The sequence below is a fragment of the Aythya fuligula genome, chromosome 3, assembly GCF_009819795.1.
Source record: "Aythya fuligula isolate bAytFul2 chromosome 3, bAytFul2.pri, whole genome shotgun sequence".
Lineage (NCBI taxonomy): Eukaryota > Metazoa > Chordata > Aves > Anseriformes > Anatidae > Aythya > Aythya fuligula.
The window spans coordinates 97,139,765-97,164,120 of NC_045561.1; the positions used below are offsets into that span (position 1 = coordinate 97,139,765).

General features: G+C 35.4%; 1 protein-coding gene across 1 annotated transcript in view; it reads right to left on the reverse strand.

The window, feature by feature from the left end:
• Positions 1 to 2,689: 2,689 nt before the first annotated feature.
• MYOM2 (myomesin 2) overlaps positions 2,690 to 24,356 on the reverse strand; it is a 70,189-nt gene continuing 48,522 nt past the window's right edge. Inside the window, exons 25-36 of the mRNA XM_032185138.1 lie at positions 20,956 to 21,100; positions 20,781 to 20,840; positions 19,482 to 19,549; positions 14,928 to 15,041; positions 13,491 to 13,578; positions 11,912 to 11,950; positions 11,118 to 11,223; positions 8,253 to 8,416; positions 7,888 to 7,924; positions 7,743 to 7,765; positions 6,854 to 6,909; positions 2,690 to 3,400 (exon numbers count right to left, since the gene is read on the reverse strand). Coding sequence (XP_032041029.1) covers positions 3,089 to 3,400; positions 6,854 to 6,909; positions 7,743 to 7,765; positions 7,888 to 7,924; positions 8,253 to 8,416; positions 11,118 to 11,223; positions 11,912 to 11,950; positions 13,491 to 13,578; positions 14,928 to 15,041; positions 19,482 to 19,549; positions 20,781 to 20,840; positions 20,956 to 21,100 — 1,212 coding nt within the window. The 3' untranslated portion in view covers positions 2,690 to 3,088. The remainder of the gene's footprint in view (positions 3,401 to 6,853; positions 6,910 to 7,742; positions 7,766 to 7,887; positions 7,925 to 8,252; positions 8,417 to 11,117; positions 11,224 to 11,911; positions 11,951 to 13,490; positions 13,579 to 14,927; positions 15,042 to 19,481; positions 19,550 to 20,780; positions 20,841 to 20,955; positions 21,101 to 24,356) is intronic.

A 24,356-nucleotide genomic window follows, 5' to 3' on the forward strand; every position in this document is an offset into this window, starting at 1 on the left:
TGAAACTCAGACAACACAAAACTCACCAGTATGACAGAAAATCATTCTAACAGAAGCATTTCTTCCTAAGGGTAACAAATAGCTATTTCACTGTAATGGGCCCCTGAATTTGTAAAAATAACAGGATAGATTCACACTGAGTAAAAATGAGATCTCCACTGGCCTAGGTGAGGGTAGGCTCATTGACATCAGACCCTTCCCAGCAAATTTTACTTGCTTCTCTTCCCATTTCAAAGTTTTTATTAACTAAACTAATGCTGACACCAAGTCTGTGACAGGTGTGTGTAAATGCTAATGCTAAATTACTAGAGCATCCTCTTTGTCCCTCGTATATCCATCTGGTTGTATAGCTCCACTGGGCATCTAGATGCACAGTCACTCTGAAAAGATAGTCCCTTTTTTAACAGAGTTAACCTGATTAATTTCCTAGCACCGATAACAAGGTTTTTAAATGTGTACAAGAAAATCAAAGCTACACTGAACACTGGAAAATGTTGCACAGTTTATAAGTCCTTAGCCTTTTGAATACACTGTTCCTGTGAATGATAATTCCTGTACTTCGGCAGAGGATTAAGTGTCATAATAAATTATTTCTTTTTGCCTGAAGGGAAATAAGTGAGGCTTGCTTAACTAGGAAGGCCAGCTAAAGGTATAACTGAGATGAGGCTAACCTTGTCTCCTGTGTCCAAGGATACCTCTGAAAATCTGCCATAACATGCAATAATTTGATAGTCTCAGCTAAAATTAACCTGTGTACTGTAGAAGGAGATAAAAATAATATTAAATTCTTGCTGATACTCACTTTGTATGCTACGGAGACTGACTCTGATGCTTTGTGAGCCTGCCACAGAAAGATTTTGAAAACCTTAAAGGCCTTAACTACTAAATTAGACTAGAAAAGAAAACGAATTTGAAATTATTTTATTGGAATATTTGCTGAAGTTCTTATGAGAGCAGATTCATACAAAAAATATTTTCTTGTTTTGATAGATATTTGGAAGATAAATCATCATTTTGCTTCGTGTTCTAAGATCTCTTAATTAAAATACCTTTCAGTAATGCCATGCTCTTGAGTGTTTAACCCTGTCAGATACTTGTCCGAATAAATGCTGGTCAAGTGGAAGGTGTCCCTGGCCATGGCAGGGGAGTTGGAATTAGATGATCTTTAAGGTCCTTTCCAACCCAAACCATGATTGTGCAACTGGACATGTTGGTTCCATAAGCACAGTGTTTTTTGGTTTTTTCACCGAAAATAGACATATATCAATGTTTAATGTAATTCCTGTTTACCTAGTTATACAAAGTGAAAAAGGATGAATAAGTGGGAGAAGCAGCACTTACAAATACAGTGAAGAGTGGGGATCCAAGCACCACCCTTGATGGTCAGAGAGAGAAGTTCAAATCCCCATGGATTGAGACAAGGTGGCAGGAGAATGACTAAATGTTCCTCTTGTGTCTTCCATATGAGTGCTCCAACCTACTAGCTCTGACAGTTTGAAAATTGGCTTCTCATTTCCTCTGCTGTTCAATCTGCTTCAACAATAAAATATATTTGAATCAAGTGAAGTATTTCTTTGCCAGACAAAAAATTGAATTTCTATGTCACTCAGATGAGAAAAAAAGTGGGGGAAAAAAATAATCCCTGAAGTTAAATTTACTATGGAATTGTTTGTGGGTTTTTTGTTTTGTTTTGTTTTGGTTTGGTTTTGGTTTTCAGCTTGTCTGCTGGAGTAAACAAACAAAAATTAAACAAACAAACCCGAGACAATTATTTCCATATTTTCAGACCTAAGCTCTGGCATTCAGGCATGACCCCAAACAAAATTTACAGACCTGATATTTGCACCAAACACTTTCATCCAGGCTCTCCAGTGCCACTGGGGAATTTGCTGGAAGCTGTTTAGCAAATTACAAAGGTACATCTAAGCAGATAAACACACTTGTACTTAATAGAGAACCTGTTCTAAAAACAAAAAACAGTGCTGTAGTCATCTGCTGTGTATGAAAGATATGCGAGCAATCTCACTGAAGCCCATTCTATTTGAAGATTTCATGAAGAGCACATATTTAAAGCTTTGCCTAGCAGAACATTACTCCACCAATGGAAGAGTTTTGTTCATTTTGTATAGAGGAGAATCAAAGACATGATTATCCTAAGTGACTGAGTTGTATACATGTCTTTTGACAATTTGATCTTGCATCTTGACCTGTATTGTAAAGAGTGAAATTAATATTGTAAGTGCCACCGAGTGACTGTGATTAACCATAATTTGCATTCTTTATTGAAAGTCGATTGTCTGCATGCTATCAGCTGTGAAATTGTGCAATAAGCAATAATTAAACAATGAAAGAGTAAACAAAACTAGTTAGGTATGATTTGGAGCAATGAGTAGCAAAGGTGACTTCTAAAGTTTTATTAGCACAATGCAAGAAAAACAAAATACAAACATGTAACCTATGCTTCAAGGCATAAACAGTGAACATCTGTAAAACTCTATTAAACTCCACTAAAGATAAATTCACACTATAAAATAACAATATCATTACTAAATAGGGACTATCCACTAAACTTACGTAATCAGAGACTTCAAAGCCAAGGGGACTGTGTGTGAGGCAAAGCAGGAATCATTTCTGAACATGTGTCTAACTGCAGTTCACTATATTTATTGATGGGATATTTGTTCTCAATGTTTTCAAGAGAGTGCTGGATTGTTTTTCTCTCTCTTTTTTTTTTGGGGGGGGGGTGGTTTGTTTACTTTTCAGACAAGTAGGGGCTGGGGGAGTGGAAATGGAGTTTTACTGTAGGTTTATGCAACTTATATGCACATGGAAGCTTCTGGCAGGCATTTGGCTTTTTGTTACTTGCTAGTCCCACCCTATTATATGTATTTATAATAAGATCATTGCACATTGCACACCCCTGTAGCACAACTACCTCCCTAAAGCAAAACTCCTAAAAGCTGTTTGCCTTTGGAGAATACCAATTAGTTATGTGTGGGAATACCTCAGCTACAGCTCGTGTATACTATTTTGGTTGTCAAATGTAGTTATGCGCATTATTTATTGGATTTTGTCTTGCCCTCAGGTTCTAAGAACTACCTTCTGATGGTGGTATTGGTCTAGGTTTTGCAAGCTGGCCGGGTTTAACTTCAGGCACTTTTTCACCATGTCTGTACACACTTACAGTGACATCCACTGTTTCCCCACCATATTTGTTCTTGACATGAATGCTAAATTTGCCTGAGTCTTCTGAGGTCACTCCCTTGATTGTTAAACTGGCATATTTTCCTTGTTCCAGTGAAACCACATAGTGCTCATTAAGTTCAAGGGCCTTGTCATTCTTGAACCAAACCACTTCTGGGTCAGGGTTTCCAAACACAGTACAGGTCAGATTCAGAGTCTGAGGGAGGAAAAAAAAATAGAAAGAAAGAAAGGAAAGAAATATTATTAAGGATTTGGCATATTTGATTAACAGTATTCTCAGTATTGCTTTCAGGCACTTCTTATTCCTAGTTAATTAAAGACAGTTATCATGCTCCTGGGGACTGAAAAGTAGAGTTCCTAGTTTGTTTGTTTATTTTTTCTTTCTTTCTTTCAGTCTTTCTACCATCTTACCAGTGATTGTGAAGCAGTAATAGCCCCAGGGTAACAGAGCCTGAAGATGGTAAGTTGGACTGTCAATGCAGTCCTGCCTGCAGGAAACTCCTGGCAACCCATTAGTTTGACATGATGTTCAGGCAATGATAGGTTTAAAAACATCCTTGAAGGTTCCTTGTACACACCAAGGAGAACTGAGCAAATCTTTTTTGACCTAGGCCTCCTGAGGTTATTTCTTGAGATGATAAAAAAAAAATAAATCACTTAAATAGTAGTACATAACATGAATCATTGGTCGTTGATTCCAAATGCTGCTGACTCCAAAAATGGAAATATTTTATGAAGACTAAATAATTCATAAAGGTTGTAAAAGTGTTGCATGCATGTACAGTGTATTAATAGAATAGCTGAAAAGACCTAGTAGGTCATCCTGGCAGTTCACATATTTTCCAAGGACTGAACAAAGACTGAAGAAGCCTACAAAATTCTGATGATCATTCTTCCGAATTTATACGGAGTTACTGCTAATCTTACTTTTATCACTGTATCTATATGTATATAAATCTTATGTATTTAGGTAAAATGATGATGCAAGAGGTTTAATAATCATTTGAGAACGTGCGTTGATAACTATCTGCTTTGTTCACTTTTGCTTGAATCTCGTTCCGCCCAAAACTCTGGCCTATGTAATTTAAATCAGCATGATAATTTCCCGTATGTGTTAAAAAATAAATATAAAAAAATGTACCAGAATGCTTCTTTATATTCCCTCCCTTCAGTATTACCCTTCAGGTTCCACAGAATTCTAATCTAGAGGGAGGAGAGAAAGCCCATCTGTGCTCACATGTGCATGTTTCTGTGCATTATTTTTCTTGAATTCTTATTTATGATATAACTCAGTGGGGAAAAAGAAAAAAAAAAGGCAGAAATTTTAAGTGATCAAAAGTACTATACATTCCCAAGTAGAAGCAATTCTGCATACTATTTGCCTCCAAACTCAGAGAGGACCATTGAGGGAAGATTTACATGCTCTGGGTGCAACCTGGTGACAACCTAAGTGTGCGAGTACCCCTTATATGAAGGGGTACATGATCCTACCCTTCATGTAGGATCTAAAGCTAACTAATGACTATGGGAACTAGCTCTTCTATAAAATATTTAAAGGAGTAATGATGCAAAGATGAAAATAAAATGTTGGGAAATCAAACTAAATCTGATGGCAAACAGCAAGTTTAAATCTTACTGTCCTTTCTGTAACTCAGGCAGCATTTCACAACTATTGCCTTCAAAAGTGACCTCATTTAAGAACAATTAATAATTAATTCATTAATCAAGTCTTAATATGTTAATATTAAAAGCTTGCCAGAGACCAGATATTTTCCACAGTCCTTTTAAATCATTTGGGCCTGTTCTAATTTACTAAATTATAGATGTGACCTAAAATCATTTATACCCTCTTAAGAAGCACCGGTAAAGCTTTGTCTTGTGTTCATACATTTGCACAGAAAGACCATTCCATTGTATGGGGAAACTTCTCTATTCTGTGTGTGTGCATGCATGCATGCACGTGTGCTACTACTTCTCTCTTGTACTTACATGAATCTTGCATGGTAGCTGTTCATATTTAATTTAGAGATGATTTTAAAATTTCACTTCCTTCTGAACCATTTTGTTTTGCTTGATTTCAGGAATCAGAGGTTTTCCCTTCATTCACTCAGTTATTTAATCCTCACATGGTTAGGCCTCCTTTGAACCCTTCTACTTCTGGAAACTTGCTCTGTGGCTTTCCCTTGATTTCAGGTCATGCTTTTTAGGGCATGATTTTGTATGAAGAAACTGCAGTTAGCATGTACATGCAGTTGGGGTGGGATGTCATTGCCAGGTTTTTTCCTGTCTGTTTGAAGATGTTGGTCATGAAGTGGTTTATACCTAACCTCCTAACAGATTAGCTTTCTTACTGTGAAGTGCTTTTGTCTACTACAGTAAGAAGGCACCTCATGTGAATACTCAATAGAGACAAAGAAAGGAATGGGCCAAGAAGGAAATCATGTCAGTTTTGTCCAAAGCTGGGTAGCTTTCAGTATCCAGTGCAAGGCTCACTGGAGCCTCCAATCACTTTCTCTGGCATAAGGACAATTTCCACATAGAACAACACAGCCGTAGCCTCTGAAGATGCACATCACACAAGAGACATAAACACCCTGATCAATATGTTCTCGATAGCCGGCAGATGGTATGAGTCACATTGGCTCACAAGCTAAACTACTACCATCAGTTAGAATAAAACTCCATCTAGCTCTTTTAGAAGTCAAAAGCAACTACTTAAGAAAGCATAGAAAAATGAGAATGAATACTGTGATCCTGCTCCCTTCCTACTTTCCACAATTTGGTGGAAACTAGTTATAAGCGTTAGCTGTATTGAGACAAATGTGTTTAATAGCCCCTGCTAGACTTCTCTTCATGACATTGCCTGTTTTCTTTTTGGACCCAAAGCTATTTTGGCCTAAGGTACTAAGGAAAAAATTAATTATGAAACACTTGAAAAACTACTTCCCTTCGATTGCAGTGACCATTTAATTAGGCACACCCTAGTTCTTGTGCCATGAGAAGTGCTGGATAATCATTTCCAAGTACCTCCTCTGCACCATGCACAATGCTGCAGATTTTTGTCCTTTCCCCCCGTTCTCTTGTAATTATACATTGAAGTGGGACTATCTGCCAACATTTATACAGAGGAAAGAGTTTAATCCATTGGGCCAGGTAGGTTCTTTACCCTGCTTTGCTCTTACCACAAAGACTCTATGACTGACCTGCTGGAGAATGGGACCTAGGTTTTCTTCGTTTTACATTGGGTCTCAGACAGTGGCTGTCTCCTCCTCCAGGTTCTACTGCAGGGATGGAGTGGGCCCTTGAACTGTTCTGATCAGTACACAGAGCTGAAATCCAGCCCAGACTGGAGTATTCAGTTAACTCAGAGTCTCTACACAATCATCACAAAAGACCAGCACCAGGAGGCTGACCTTGCCTGCCTGAGAACTGAACCAGGCTGTGCCTCCCCTGACTGTATAGACAGTTTATGGTGCACATTCTCACTTATGACTTGCATGTTCCTCAATCAAATAACCACCATTAGGTTGTTTAAATTCTCCTCCTTTTTCTCTCAGCTTCTGCAAAATCATCTGAATCCCTCCCCTTTCCACCATTAAAGCAAATATCTCATCAGTCAACTTGGCTAATTGACGAAAACAGTCCTTACCTTCCCATCCATTATAGTAACAACATCAGGCAAGCCACCAATGACTTTACCACGATCTAGGAGTTAAAGAAAAAATATGTGGATTATGTGACCTTTACAACTCAAAATTACTTATTTCTTCATAATTTTATAACTTGGTGACCTATCAATTACAGCTTTAGTTTGGGCTTATCTTAAGAACCAAAAAAACATCTGTAATGCTTGATTAATGAAATGTAAAATAATACAATTTTTGCAATATTTTGTGTTATTTCCTATTAATGTATTTTATAATCCTCTCAGATTTTTAGCAAAGGTTGTGCTATGGAGTTCTAAACTGATACACTTTACATCCTTGAAGATGCTTCTAAGCTTGACAGCTGGAGCTTTGAGCACCAAAACAAAGAGGATGCTTTTAGCAACTTGGTGGTATCTAAGATTAGAAAAAAGTCTATTTTGCCACTTTGTTTCTGAGTAGAAACATCTTTTCATTATCACGGAACTTGATATCAATGTACAGAATTCATGCAGCCCCTAACAGTAACAAGCTTCCCCACTTTGTCTCTCCATTGTACTCCACATTCATTAGCATGTTATTTTTTGCTCAGTAGGTAGATCCCAATATATTATTTGCTTTCAGAGTCAACACCTCCTTGTGCGACACCCAGAAACTCACACCTCACCTAAACTCTGCAGACAAAAACAGACAGAGGAGCATTGCAAAATGCATAAAATGCACATCAAGTGCAAACCCATAAATTATTACTATTATTGCACTATTCCTCAGTAACAGGAGGTTTCTGCAACTTCAGAACTCTGAAAGCTATGCCAACTTATAATGATAGATGCCTTAAAGAGAATACTAGACTAGATTGCAGAACATCTTTGATAAAATGTAAAATAAACTTACTCTTCTCAGCAAAAGCAGCTGCCCTGAAATTGTTGAGGAGAGGAAGAGACATACATAACGTTATTAATAACATTATTAATAAATACATTTTCAGTAAATTAAGATTGTTGCTATAGCATTAAAATGCAAAAATTGTAGCACTTACTTGAGTCTCTGGAATTCTGCATAAGCATCATCAAAAGCTGTAACAAAACAGTTGAGAGAGTTACTGTACATGATCACTTGCATATGGGGCTCAGTATAAACATTTAAACACATACCCATACTAAAGCTGTTTTAAAAACATTGTTATACAGTACCAAAATGGAAAACCAAACCTCTGGAACCCAACGGTGCTAGTGGTAAAAACAGATAAGAGACTAAAAAGATTATACCAGTTACGCAACTAAATTGCATCTGGTTTTGACCAAAAGTTTTCAATTTTTACTGCATTCCTCTGTTTACTCCTGATTAATTCTATTTAATCCATGAAGTGGATTTAATCCAAAGATTATGGTCTTATATTTATACCTTGCCCAGACAGATCAAGTGTTCGTTTGAAGGATTCCTTGTCACCGAAGATTTCAAAGGTATAGTTCCCTTTATCCTTTTCAGTGGGTTCAGTTATCTGCAGCCAGGCAATATTCTCTCCACCTCCAATCTTCATCTTTTCACCAGAAGAAATCTTAGATTCCCTTGAATGAATAGAAATGGGTTTGAACATTATTTTCATGTATATTCTCTGTAGGAGACCATCTATGAAAAATTTCAAAGGATAACACACTATTTCTAAATTACAAATAAAATGCAACTAATGAGAGCAATTTCATAGGAGATTCTTTTCTTTCTAGCATGGGTATGAAATAGAACAGGAACAAAAAATCTTTACCTTCCATTAACTTCAAAAACTAATTAAGAAATCCACGGAAGACTTGCATATAATTTATTAGTCTCACATCAAGTCAAAATATACCTTTGTTTGTTTGTTCATTTGTTGTTAAGAACAAGGAAAGCAGCAAATGTTCTAACTGCAGATAATTAATAAATATGTCTCTAAAAAAAAAAACCACCACCACTACCAAAAAAAAAAAAAAAACAACACATAGTAACATTCAATTAACTTATCATTACTTCCTAAATTAAGAATATAAGAAATGCTCTGTTGATTCAGATTAGTGGTTCTTCTGGTCTGTCCTGAATAATGGAAATAGATGAAGCTATTTAGGGAGAGCATGCAAACCACGCTATTTTGAATGGTTTGCAAAGAAGTTTCTTCTTTCCCTCATAAACTAAACAATTTTTTCTCTAGTATCTTCCTCCCAAGCATCTTTAGGTATATATTTATATTATAAATATGGTACTTATGAGCATATATATATATACATATGTTTGAGATGAAAGTAAGCAGTTGCTTCTTTTTGATGAGTTAATTTATTTGCATAGACAGGGCTGATGTGGCTTCATAGCTTGTTTGATGAGGAAAAGGAATTTTTACTATTTCCCTTACTGTAAGAGAACTACATTGAGTTCAGTGTACCAGAATAGATAGATAGATAGATAGATAGATAGATAGATAGATAGATAGATAGATGCAAACTGCTATTTATTACAAAATACTACATTCCCCACCATGCCATGAGTGGATAATGCATACTGGCTTTAGGATTTACATTTCCTGCAAAGCAGGATAGTGGACAATTCAAAGTTAGCTGTAAATTTGTATGGTGTGTTTTGGGATATGCAGACAACGCTACAAACAAACAAACAAATAAATAAATAAATAAATAAATAAAGGAGTGATATAACCTTTCTTTTCTCCAGGAGTAATTCTTTAAAATTCCATTTGAAAAAGCGAGAAGGTTTGGTGAGTCTGGAGGATGCTGGTTGGTTGGTTGGTTTCAGTCTTTGTTTTTGTTTTAGTTTTTAATAACAACTCTAGCTTCTAATCATAGCATTTAATGAAATAATTGAAATGTTATTTTATTTGTTCAAAATTTGTGTTTAATGATCTTCATGATGATGACATGTAAGGTTTACCATAAAATCTGGAATATTAGTATGTGGGGGAGGGAGAGAGACAGCAAATACAAATACGTATGCTGATTGTTTCCCTATTTGCCATGGAACATTCTATAGTTTTGCATTGCTAGGAAGTGGATGGTGGAATGCAACATCACCTTTAAAACTAAGCAGATACGGTAGAAGGCAAAGGCAAAAAGATATTTTTCTTCACCTTTTCTTCATACAAGTATCACATTTACTGAAAGAAAGAGCAGAACCTGCTGAATACAAAACTTGAATTATGAGTACAGCTGAGTACCCTTGTGGAAGTCTGCTTGAGCTCCCTGAACCTGATGATCACTGACACGTTTCTTACATTCCTAATTGACTAAGACAATGTGCAGCCAAACCAGCCTCTTCCTGTCCTGGTCAGAACACTTCACTGTGTGTCATCTTTGGAGGTCATCAAGGAATGTGAAAGTTGAAAAAACTTGAAGAGTTTTAAAATCATTCAAAGCCCTACCTGCAGTTTCAAAAAAATGAAGGCCTAACATAGCAAAGTATTTGAACATACTTTAAATACTTTAATACTTTAAATACTGAACTGTAAATACACAGATACATAAGGAGTACCTCCAAAGGTAACAGAATGTTACCTTTGTTACCTTAATGTAACAGAAGATATTGGAAAAGTATCTGGAAATTTCCAACTCATTTCTAGTTACAGAAATGATTCTCAGCTCTGAGGGCTATTCTCACAATATTCGGTACTTCTTGCCCCTCCTCCCTGTGTCACTGGATATATTTTCAAAGAAAATGAATAGAATTAAAATATTTGGGGTTATGTAAGACTATATATTGAAAATTGTTGTGTTGTTTGCTGTTTCCTTTTTTTTTTTTGGGGGGGGGGAGAGGGTTGTTGTTTGGTTTTGGATTTGCTTTCTTGGTACAGGCTGGTGAGAGCAGATGTTTGGTATTCACCTACTCCTGGAGGAGAAATTTCATTCATTTATAGAAAAGGACAACTCTGAGCAGAAAACTATGCTCCAATATTTTACTATCTTTGAACCAACCATTTGAACCAAAAGATACCATTGTATCTTTTGAACCAAAGATACAATGGAAGACAAACAGTCTGGAGTTGAATAAGAAATTGAAATACTGTTTATTCTTCTTTTCTGGACATTAAAACCAGGTATTGGACAAGTCTATTAATATTTCTTTTACCATATGTACTATGTGAAAAGGGAACATAAGATGCTGGAAAGAAATTCACTAAAGCGTTCCACTTCCTAAATGAATGCCACAGCATAGTATATAGCAAATCTTTAAGACTATATTTTTCTCAAATAAATCTGAATGTACACATGAACTTGAAAAAATATTCTCACCTACCTATGAGACCAGCTGATTTTCATTTCTTCATTGTAGTACTTCAAGAAACACTGAAGCCTTATTCCTTCTTCAGTGCAGAGTATCTTCAGTGGAGAAGCTGTCTTACCTACATAAAATAGAATACATGCAAATCAAACAGGATAATGGAATAAACAGAAAACAGTCAAATGGACTGTTTACAACACCAGGACAAAGGGAAATTCAAGATCTGATCCACTGTTCTTGAGTACAACAAAAAGACAGTGATTCATGCTTCTCAAAGATCTGCTGATTTATATCAGGTAAAAGTTTAGCATGAGTTTATGGTTTTATTATCATATACAAGCATTATGACTGCTTTGTGAAGTAATAAGCTACTTATGTAATTGCCATGAAATAATAGTATTGTGATTTTATTTGCATAAAAATTTTATTCTTGTACATCCCCCGTTCTTTCACTGGAATTATTCCCAGTTTCTTACTGAAAATAGGATCAGAATCTAGTTCTCTCTGTATCATAAGGCTCATTTACTAATGGGAAGTATGAAGAAAATGACTGCTATATCATCGTCACAGTATCTAAACCAAATAAGCCAGGTGGAACAATTCTTTGTTCCCTTTTAATAGTGTCAATTAGCAAGGTTGAATGCCTGTTCAGAACCTTAATAATGTGCCCATAAAGATATAAGCATCATGACTCCCATAGATTTTCCACTTACAATAAAAATTGTCTGCCTCAGGCTCAGCTGACTTTAATATAAAAATAAATAAATAAATAAAAAACGACATGAAAATCCAAGAGAGACTTTACTTACCACTGACTCTGCTCAATGCCAGAATTATATCATCATACACTGAGGAGAAAAAAAAATAAAAAGAAAGCATACAATCAAAATTCAATCAGAATATAGCTTTGTTATGTTTAGTTTAATTAAAATGATATAGGAAATCTTCACATCCTTAGGCAAAGAAAACCATTAAAATTGCAACAGGTGTACAGGACAAATTGGAGACTGTCTGCATACATTAAATGAATTCTGTGCTGTGTTAATGAGTGTCTCCGCTGTATGCGGAGTCAGATATGCTGTCATTTTTTTCTCTTTGTATCCTTCATGCCAGAAACAACAGAAGGTCATAAAAGCTTGATAGTTCACATATGAAGAAGAGTTCAGGAGAAAGAAAAATTACTGCATTTCTGGAGAAAACAGTTTTCCCCTGCTCCCTGTAAGATGGCATTTGGCAAATGTAAACTTCTCGGCAGCAGGAAAAAAACAGGTATCATATCAAGCTTTTGAAAGATGATGGAGCTGTTGGGTTTGTGGAAGGGGAGAACCTCAGTCAAAAGGGCAGAAGACTAGAGCACTTTCTGTAGCACAAGTAACAAGCACACAAGTGACATTCAGTGTCACTGCGTAGAATGAAAAAGGCAGAGAACATCTGGTAACACATAAAACCTTGTGTAGATGCCTATCATCAGTTCATTTTCAACCAAATCCTCTTACCTTTGTTTGCATTTATTTTCATTTGAATTACAATGAACACTGAGCTCAAACTAACTTGCCTCATAGAATATGCAGTTTCAAGAGCACAGTTCTTACTAAACTTCTCTGTTTATCAGGGTCAAATCAAACATTTAGGGGATCCACTGGTTGGTTTAATACTGTAGTTCCTGTGGTTTTGCTGGTTAACATTTGCAAAGCCTCCTGGTTCCACAAGTTAGACATGGTGTTTTATCAAAACAGGCATTTCATTGTCTACATTTCCAGCACAGGCTAGTTTTTCTGTAACTGCAGAAGTAGGAAGGGACCCCAGTCATAAGATGGAGAACTACAGTATCTTCTGTTCATTCCAGTGATCAAGATAAATGTTACTTGAAAATCCTACTCTGATGAGTTGCAAATTCAGTTGTGTATGATTTTTATTTCTCTACATTTACAAGTGGGTCTGTTCTTTCACACATTCAAAATTACAGCTTTACTATTTTACAATTGAAATAACAGTCACTGAGACTCCCACTTCAACATACTTGGTACTTCGAAGGTCCTGGTGCTGTTAGTTTTTTTGTAGACATTAAAACTTACCAAAGCTTACAGAGGGAAAGAGCTCTTTACAAAAATACATAAATAAATAAATAAATAAATAATCCCACATAAAGGGGAGTGTCTGATTAAAACTTACTTCTTGCCTGTGAAGGTATTAAAGAGTAACCATTACAAAGCCCAATGTCACCCCTACTAAACTGATCATCTGCAGATCAGGCCCCTATAACATATGAAAAGACCTGATAAAGGACCCCAAATATGCTTTCTGACTTGCCATTTGCAAAGATAGATCTTGAACACCTCTTCAGAGAATGTACAGAGAATTACTTCAATGTAGTAAATGTAATGTTACCTTTTCCTGATAATTCAAGAGTAGATACATCATGACCTCTATCATCTGATAGTGTTGCCTTATAAACACCTTCATCTTTGCGAGACAACTACAAGGAAAGCACAGGATGTTTATTGAACAAGAATATATTTGCTTAACCATTGCACACATTCACAAGTTAAACAATACACATTGTACTGTGTTCTGGATAAATAATCTTTCTAAACTATAAATGGCTTGTATATGCTTTTTTATGAAGCTATAGTTGGTCCTTAAGACTAAAATATAATCTGATTTCAGTTAAATTGTCTCGAGAAACTTTTTTTTTCCTTTCTCTCTTTTCTCTTGTTCCATAGAGACAAATAGGATTGATTCTGGTCGCTAGAAATTATAAGTAGCTTAGTAAGATGTAATAGAGGGTAACTTCAACCCACCCAAATTTTAGAAATGCAATTTTTCTTCAACTGAAACTATTACTTTTTGGAGTCATTATGTGTAGAGCATGACAATTGATCTATATCCTTTAACTGTCCAAGTATCAACTAAGTGGCTTTCATTCAAGCAGCAGCTGTAGTCAGATTATATGTATGCTAAGTAAATAATGCATTGAGGGCTTACACTCTAAAATCTATCACAGTGATACTGCTTTAAAGGCAGTAGTTTCTGTTTGGGTGATCTTATTTTATTTTATTTAAAAACATGAAGGGAAATATCTAAATACTTACATTCAGGTTAGAGGTTGTTTAATTTAATCTTAGGTTTATACAAGCCCACAAACAAGTAAATAATGGAAAAAGTGTCATATATTTAAATGATAAGTAATGACAGCAATTCAAGACAAGCTGAAACTACTCTCCCCCAGAAAAGTCTACTCAAGAAAAATGAAGTGACTAGAAATTCAGTAGCCTATTGCAAGTGAAACGAAGTGAGTAAATAAAAAGAATATGAAGACAATAATTGAATTAAATAAACTAATTAAATGGAATGCATATTATTCTGAAAGACTTGATCAAGGGGAGGTTTGGGCACTTGAGAAAGAAAGTAACTTTTCAAGGTAAAGCTTCAGACACAAGTTAGGCTATTTTGTTTACATAAACATAAACCTTAAGAAGCGATATACCTCAAACCTATTTATTTTAGTAAATAACACTGAGGCAACTGTCAAATATGAGGTGCTTGAACAAATTGAAAAACTGAGAAGAAGTTTTCTTATTTTCAATAAGAAAAAAAAAAGAGTTCAACAAAGGATGCTGAAGCAACTTAAGCATAACCTGGCTGAGCTGATAACAAAAACATATACCCTTTTTCTAGCAGTAACAACTCACTAGCTAATTGAAAGGTAGCAAATACACCTTTTCTTTAAAATGGTTCGTAGAAATCATGATAGCTGTTTTAGTGATCTGCCTGGCAAATCTCTAACACATCACTGTCATTTCTAATCAGAAGGTGATACTGTACCCTGGGAATACTTAGGTGACATTCTCCCTTCTGCAGATCAGGCATCTCATCGACATCAATCCCAGAACCATCCTTATACCACTTGAAAACAGTCTCCTTCTTTGTGTTTGCAACCTGTACAATAAAAAATGCACATAAGCATGGCTTTATCTTGATGAAATACATTGTAGTGTATGTAGTTACATACACTTTCAGCATACATACTGTTACATACATACATACATAGTTACATACTACTTTCAGCATAAGAAGCCTTTTTTTTTATTTATATATATATATATATATATATATAATGTACATCAAATAGCTAAGCAGAAAAAAACAATTCCGATTCAGCAAATTCTTAGTATTTGCAGCACAGAACTGGTCAGAAGTAGGCAGCTCAGCGCTTAAGAGCACTGTCAAATCCTTAAAGGCAATCCTGTCTACGTCCTTCCTTAAAGGATTTTGCATCCTTGTTATAAGGTTGTAGTTTGTCTAGAGATACCTGTGAGAAGTATCTTTGAAATTACAGATGCTGAACTCTCTTTTATCGTTTTATGTTTGCCATGTGTCTCCAGAGACCTGCAACACATTCTAGGCCCTATCTTGGAGAACATTCAGCCAATTTGCAGATTCATCCTGGCTACCTAAGCAATGCCTTTCAGGGCCAAACCACAAAAAGCAACTGAAATTACTATTCTGAAAGCATTTTACTTCCCTTCAAAAAGACTTCAGAATTGTGAGCTGCACTAGAAATTCTTTTTTTACATTACACTGTATCCTACAGGAAATACGAAGACTTGAGGAATCCTACAAATTGAAGTCTCTTTCAATATAAAGGAGCTTTAAAAAGTGTTTCAGATACAGAGAAGGTTCTTAAAAGACCAAATTTTGCTGTAATAGTAGCAGCTAGTCTGAGCAATGCATAAATAAACTACAGCTATACCTCAAGTATTGCTATAATTTTGAAATATAAATTGTCTAATAGTGACACTTAAAATATTGCTGGATGAATGGTCTCGAAGGGTTTTATTTTTCTTCCTTTCAGAAGCACTATGGTTTGTTTGACATCACTAACCTTATACCCTTCCAGAAATCACAGAAATACAATCGTATTTCTGTGTCTATCCTGAATCCCCATCAACATGGCTTTGGTAGAAGGAAAGAGCTGGCAAGATGTTTAATCCTCAGGCAGTCGCTTAAAAAAAAAAATCCTTAAAGAACTGAACAAATGGATATTGGGCAGCCCAGAGGTTAATTTATTTCTGAGTTCTGCAATAGTTTTCAAGTGGATTGCTAGGAGGGAAATACATGCACCAATTTCTAACCCTTTCACATTAGAGGAGTCTTATTCTATAGATGAACAGCTCTATGAAAGCTCTCTGTAGAGATGACCAGACAAATAGGAGGAATTTCCCCACCACCACCACCACCTTTCTCCTGTACTGATTCCTGGAAGCTCTCTAAATCCTGTTCACATTAATCATATATATTGCTGTTTAATAACTAGCGTGGTTGCTATGTATCTCTGACAGAGTATTTGGGATCACAACCTGGCCCAAAGCAATGTCTCACCTGAAAAAAAAAAAAAAAAAAAAAAAAAAAAAAAAAAAAAGAGCAGCATTTTACATTTACCAGTAACTACAAAGCGGCTGTTCCTACAGTCATATGACATGAGTGCCAATTTTATTTGAACAAAGCCTGAAGGAACAAGCCTTTAATGCTTTTCAACAATTTTTCATCAAAGACTGTTAGCACTCAATCTGACAATAAATAGACTGAGATTCAGACACATGCAGTTTGCAGCACCGAAGTTATTTCATGCTGACATTTACTATGAAAAGTTACCTTTTTTACTGTTTAACTGCACACCAAAAATCTTGCTTTTAACAAATACAGTACAAATAAAGGTCAAGGCGATGCAAGAGTGGGTAGCTTCTGAATGTTCTGAAATTTAGAACTACTTGAAGAAAAATGATGGTAGATGCTGGCATGTAAAGAAAAATAAACATGCAATGAAAAGAAAACACCAGCAAATTGTTACTGAGATGGACAAATATGTCCCCCTCTCATTGAGGGTCTAAAAAGTTCATCAATACAGTTCATCAACTTCAGCTATTATGGAATTAATGATTAAGTCAAACAAAAGTCAATCAGGTCAAATCCCATAGAATGGAAGTGGTACCTGAATGCTACATTTTGTGTTCTGTTACATAGCACAATCTTTGTTCATTATTATTGACAGCACAGGAAGGATATGGACCTATTAGAACAAGTCCAGAGGAGGGCCACAGGAGGCTGGAGCACCTCTCCTGTGAGGACAGGCTGGAAGAGTTGGAGTTGTTCAGCCTGGAAAAGAGAAGGCTCTGGGAATGGCCTTCCAGTACCTAAAGGTGACTAAAGGTAAAGCTGGGGAGGGACTCTTTGTAAGGGAGTGTAGCAATAGGACACAGAGTAATGTCTTTAAACAAAAAGAGGGTAGATTTAGATTAGATAAAAGGAAAATAATTTTTTTACTGTGAGGGTGGTGAAGCACTGGAACAGGTTGCCCAGATAAGCTGTGGATGTCCCATCCCTGGAGGTGTTCAAGGCCAGGTTAGGTGGGGCTTTGAGCAACATGGTCTGGTGGGAGGTGTCCCTGCCCATGGCATGGGGGTTGGAAGTAGATGACCTTTAAGGTCCCTTCCAGTGCAAACCATTGTATGTAGAACCATACCTTACATATTTGACATGTTTTTTATATGTAGAACCATATGATTACTGTTATAAATCTGGATCACACCATCAGTTATGTCTTATACAAGCTACCAGTTCTTAAAGTCTTCTATTTCATGCCATAGTCTTTGAGAAATTCCTGTTCAAAAGTCCTCTCTTGCATGTCACATCACATCCTTCACATTATCCCAGGCTCTTTCAAGAGATAAGGACACCCACAAAAATTATTTTTACACAAGGGCACTACAAAGACGTTAGAAGAGACCCGGATCTAAGCAAGCCCAGTCTTCTCTACAAGAAGCCAACTAAGCAGTGTGAATATGAGCCACTCTGAAGGAAATGATATGGCCTAGGAAGGCAACAATTGCTCCTTGGATAATTTTATTACTGAAGATACAGCCCAGGTCAGCCACACCTCTGACTGGAATGTCAAGTACCTGAAATTAGTCAGACAAATCCAGGTGTTATTGTTCAACTTCTTCCTATGTATAAATACCAGTTAAACGGCCATAAACAACAATGGTCTGAATGTAACAGCCAGTCACACACTAACAATAACGAACATTATAAGGTCAAAGGCATAGTTAAAGGGATGAATTTGCAGACTGCCCACATCCTATATTGTATTTACACAAAATGTTCTGACCAAACAAATGAAAAGTACACTGGTAAAAAGCATATAATCAGCCTTTCACAATTTCTGTGGTATAAATAGGCTCTACTGTCAAAGACAAGAGGATAATTTCAGATTAATTTGTAGAGAATTAACACTAGTATAACTGGTTCAGCAACACTTAATTAATGAAAGGATAAGCAGAGTTCATGCCTGAGGCAAATGCACTATGAGATTATAAAATGCAGCAACTACGCAGCTCAGTATCAGCAAAGGTACCATGTTAGCTAATGAGTCTTGAGCACTAAAATGGGGGCACGCAGAATGGCAGCTTCACCCCCTAGGTCAGTTCTGCTGGGAATAAATTGAGGTTAAAGGCCTCCTAATTAGTGAGCAGAGGGAAAAAAAAAAAAAAAAGGAAGAAAAAAGTGCATGTATATTACTCATATTACTCATAATGAATGATTCAAGTTAATCTAATTAAAAGTCAAAAACTTATTCAAAAGAATGAAGAAAATGAATACAGTTAAGTCTGTACAATAGGAAAAGGCAATGAAGAAGAGTTCAATGCTTGTTAAATTCAATTAACTTTGTTATTGAGACCTCTAATTAGTCATTCTAGAAAAGAGCAACAAAAATGAAAATATATCAGTTCAGAATGGCATATAAAGACCTTAATAGCAGAATTTACTCTGAATTCTATGCACATATGCATTAGTTATGATTCCAAAGTCATTAGCTAAATATAATAAAAATCCTGTTCTATAACTTCAATTCTAAAAACTTTTATTGCATGTTTGGTTACAGTTGATTAAATAATGGACAATTTGTTAGAGGAAGCTCCAAATCAGAAAACTGTAGGGAAAGAGTTTGAACTGTGGCTACTTGTTGAGGAAGGAAGAAGGACCACTTAGGGCTGATTATTTTATTTAAATAATTTTTATGACTCACAGTTATTATAAAAGATTAGATTATCTACATATTTCCAAAAATTGTTTTTCCTTTTTTAATTTTTAAGACTACTCCTGTTCTAAATTAAGGATTTAATCTTGCTTTTTGTTTGTTTGTTTAAATGAGAACTACTGCTGAAGAACAAGTCAGGAAGTTTGATTTAAAATTCTTCCAAATAAAAATATTTCAGTAGGAATTTTTCCATTGTAAAAACATCAAAATCTTTCCACATATTTTCCTACCTCAGCTACTAAGCAACACATTCTAAAAATATTTTAAGTATATTTCCTCACCTTGCAAGCAAGTAGAACTTCACATTCTTCTGTAACTTCCCAATACAAAAACTCTGAGAAGTGAGGACCTAAGAAAGAAAATAGCCTTAAAGCATATGTTATAAAATGAAGGAAAGGATAACAGAGTTATCCTTTGCGAAAGAAACAAAAAGGCTAATAATTACATTCTCACATCCCTACACCAGAATTATCAGAGAGCACTCCTGAACTACCCATGAACAAGAAGGAAAATCGTGCAGTAAGTATTAATTGTATTAACACAGGTGTCTAAAGTATAGATTAGAAACCTGAGGCACTTATCTGTTAGTTTGTAGGGTAAATCATGTAGTATTCCAAAATGTAAAACAGTGAGAAAAACAAGTATGTTTATTAAATAAGTTTATGCCCAATTTCTAAGCAAGCATAGGAAAGAAATAGAATAGTTACAAACAATATGATGTGTTTAATGCATGTGGAACTTAAGAATAAAATACTGTATTCAAATGCTCACCAAATTACAATTTCAAAGCAAAAAACCCATGCCTGACAGTTTTTGTCCAAATTAATTGAAGTTAAAAATATATATTAATCATTCCAGCAGAACAGGAAATATCCCTCTTCCCTATTTATGTTCTGAAGTCAATTATGCATGTCCTTCAGTAAATTTACTGATATACATACACTTTGAAGTTATTGTGGTTACTCATATCAGTAAATTTTTGAGTATGTTTTAATGTCTGGAGGATCAGATTGCAATACCCACAGATGGGAGGTAGCAAACTCCTAGACTTTCACTTAAATCATTGATTGTGAGTATATATACAGTATAATTTCTTCCCTAAATCTATTTTTATCTTAGACTATAAAACAAATGTATGTACATTTAGTACCTAAAATTTTTCCTGGACAGAAACCACAGGCTCAAGATTTTAATCTTCCTTTACTGACGTTTTGCTGTCAGTTCTTCTGTCAATTATAATGAATGGACAACTTGTTTGTTTAAAACTAAACATGCTGAAGTGTTTTGCTGGTTTGAAGCCCACAGTAAGCATACTTCTCATGAATATTCAGCAAATATAACCTCTTGTAAGGATTCCCACTTTATTTCTCTACTTAATTAAAGTTCTGTCAAAATTTGCAAGTATTATACAACAATGTTAGAAAATAATATCCACATCCAGCAAGGGTTCAATACCCCCTCCAACTGCATGATATACTTATCTTCTAATGAAGTCAATGGAAGTTAGAAGCACCTAGTATTCACCAGGAATGCATTGTGCACTGCAAAATGGGCCAAAAATCACTAATCTGTTCTCTTACCTTGCTTCCTGAGAAATTCCTTTCGTTGGAGCTCAGATTCAGCCAATACTGCCTTAAATGCTAAATTTCAGAAGAGGTAAACAAAAGATCAGTTAGTCACAAAAGTAGTCAAGAAATAATTGAAGTTTATTTCTTCACCTGTCTCACTGAAATTTTCCATGTTTAATGAACTTACCATCTCCAATGAGAACCAATGAAGACTGGTTCTTGGCCTTTCCATCTTGAATCTGTACTGTGTAGGTACCTTCATTGTCAATTGTAAATCGGTCCATCACCATTTCTATAATACCATTTGGACGGTCGCAATTTATTTTATGCCTCTGAAATAAATAAGCAATAACTTTAGTATAGTGTTAATTACTTATGAATCACTATCAAAGTATGCATATTTTGGATCCCCCAACTCCACACTTGATCTTTTTCATGTTTTCATTCTTTTTAATCATAAACTAAAGGAAGAGGGCTGTGATTTCCTTTGCTATTGTACAACAAGGTCCCAGAGGTGGCAGTAAGTGTGCATTTGGAATACTCAAATCATCATAATACAGGTGTTTTAGATTTAAAAATAATAGTTTATTGTACTATGCACGTCGGAAGAAGAGGTTCCACATCCAGCCTTTAGTTGCAGTACAGCTTCCAGCTCAACAAAGGGTTTTGCTAGTTTGAAACACTGTTCCTAGTAGAGTATAAAGACAGCTGCAAGTGTTAAGTTTGTAGACACAGATCTTCAAACATGTACCTTGTAAATAAATCCATCATAACAAATTCAAACCATCATAACTACTAAATACCTCTAAGACATAAGTGGCAGCTTGATACAGGATTTTTTTCCTCACTAAAAAAATATATTTAGGAAGGATATAATGATTTGCTCATCTTCTACTACCTATTATTTTTGGGGAACACTAAAGTGTAAGACCATGACAGAGAACAGTAACTTGTGGCTTCCCCATTCAAACCCAACAGAGATTCTGGGAACTAAGAAGATTAACAAAGTCCAACAAAAGAGAATTAAGATTCTGTCAAAAAATCTAGCTACCTACTAAAGTCCTTGGAGAATACCCAAAATACCAAATATTGACTTGACTTCTAAAATAAATATGCTTTTCACTGTTTGTGTCCTTTTTGTGTTTGCTTTCTAATAATTATTCCAGAAAGATAAATTATAAGCAGGAACCTTCAAGAAAATAGAAAATTATAAGCAAATATTGGACAATAAGTGCAAAATGTGTTTAGAATTTGCAGGTACTATTTTAGATACAACCACATTATCCTAAATAATATCTCTTTCATTCAGTTAGTAAACTATGAGGACCATGTGTCCCACTAACAGTGACATTGTTTGAATCTCAACTAAAAAATTCCTGAAGTAAAGCAAAAAATAATTACACAAGTTACTTGGTCAATGTGTTTGGGTAACTAAACAGCTAAGGATGTTACATGACAACCGTTCCATTCATGAGGGGACAAAAGTATCACTTTTAAGTGATGCAGTAAGTTATTATAGAGCCTGTAGTTGTTATAAGGAGACAGGAGGCCTTATAAACAGAATATTTTTATTAACCTTCTTCTTGGAGTCCAAAACCTGAAACAGATAAAGCCACGAGGTTTATCTGTGTGTTTAGGAAAGAATAAGAAAAAGGAAAGGAAAAAAAAAAAGGGGGGGCGGGGGGAGATGGGGTAAAAATAACACTTGTTGAACTCTCTGGGACCAATTCCTTAAGTGGAAGGAACTTTAAGTACTTGTCTAAAATTAGAAAGAATGACCCCACATATATTTCTTCACCTTTGAGGGACGCCTCCCAGCCAGCTTCAAGAACAGATTCACTGTTATATGGACAGCAAGCCTGGTAGAATAGCTCCCACACAGATGCAGGACTTTATGCAATGTATACTCACTTAATGTTCAGTACACCAAAACTACCAGCTGGGGAAAACCTGCAAAAGTAGTCAACTGAAGGACAGTTATAAGGGTAGGGAAATCTGCCACACTTGCAGCTACCTGAGGTGCCTATCTAAGAATAGCATTGACATATTCAAGGTTGTTAGCATTCATTACTGGTGCTTTCAAATGTACAAACAGTACAAGTGTAAATTAGGGTATGAATTTGTAAAGTTCTGTCAAGTTTATAATAATGTCAACAACAACAACAACAACAAAAAAATGCATCCAATGCACATTATAAACTGTATGATAAAACAGAATACCTGAAAAAGAAAGAGTCAAAAGTACCGAGGAGAAGACAGAACTGAAAACATGAAAAATATTGTAAATGCTGTAAATAAATGAAAATATAAAGCCATGGTTCAATGTAACAGAGAAAAAAAAATACACAGGCACTAAAAATGAGACATAAATCCTTTAATGAAATGTCTTTTCATTCCCCTTCATCTTAAAACTAAAAGATCATTAAAAGAACGTGTATTATGGAATTGTGAAATGACAAAATATATCTTAAAATGGATGAAGACAGTAGGACCAGATGACCTTGACCCTGTTTTGAATTGAATAGCGGTGGTGCCTGCCCTCTCCTAGAAAATCAGAATAAGGAATACTGAGGCTTTGGGAATGAAAAGACTTCAGTGCAATTCATATGGAAATAACGGGCACCTGAAATTCAGAAAGGTGTTAGGAAGACATGGCAATCAATTAGAAAAGAAGGAAATGTGTAAGCTTCAGAAATTATTTATTCTCTTTTATAGGAATTTGTGAAAAGCGAACAGTTCCAAAAAATTAATATAACCAAAAATAAGTATAATTACTTATATAAGAGATTATATATATGAGTGGAGAAGATAGGCCAGGTAGATTTAAAAGAGAGGGTATAGTTGCGGCAAATTGTCAAACAGCACAAATTCAAATTCTCACTTTTAATTTCTTGCCCACAGAAGTCAAGGACAACACTTGCATTAATTTAATGAGTTCTCAGAGAGAAGGTTAAATTGAGATTTTCCAGAAGCAGAACAAGAAAAGCAAGGTGTATGTTTCAATCTGATTCTTTAACACACTTCCTAAAACGTTTGTATTTCTTGCTTTTGAGTAAAGAAAAATCATTAAAATATTAAAATTACAGCTGAGTAAGTGGGGTTCAGTTCATTCCATTCTCAGATTATTTCAAAATATTACAGAAACTGTTCCCTTTGTAGCACCTAGAAGGAAACATTTATCACTTTAGCCAGTGTCAAGAAACAGGCTACTATTCACCAGCATAATGGTCTATTGAACATGTTCAGTGACTGTAGTCCAGTCTCCAAGCAGGTTTTAGAGTGTAATTAGGCTTCTAACTATAGCCATTATGCAGCAAGATGAAGTTCAATGATTTTATTGGCACCATAAATACCAGGCTTTTATGTGACTTTCCACAAAAATATCATCAATCTCCAAAAGTAAATGTCACCTGTGGGTTACTAATTAAAGAGGTGAAATAATGCAGATCCACTTCAAGGCACTCTCTCTCTCTGATGTCAACACTTTCAAAACATATGTGAACTAAAAATAGCTTATTCTGTTCCACCGAGACTGCCAAGACAGAATATTGCAATTTCAATACATCCTAGTCACTAATATTCAGGCTT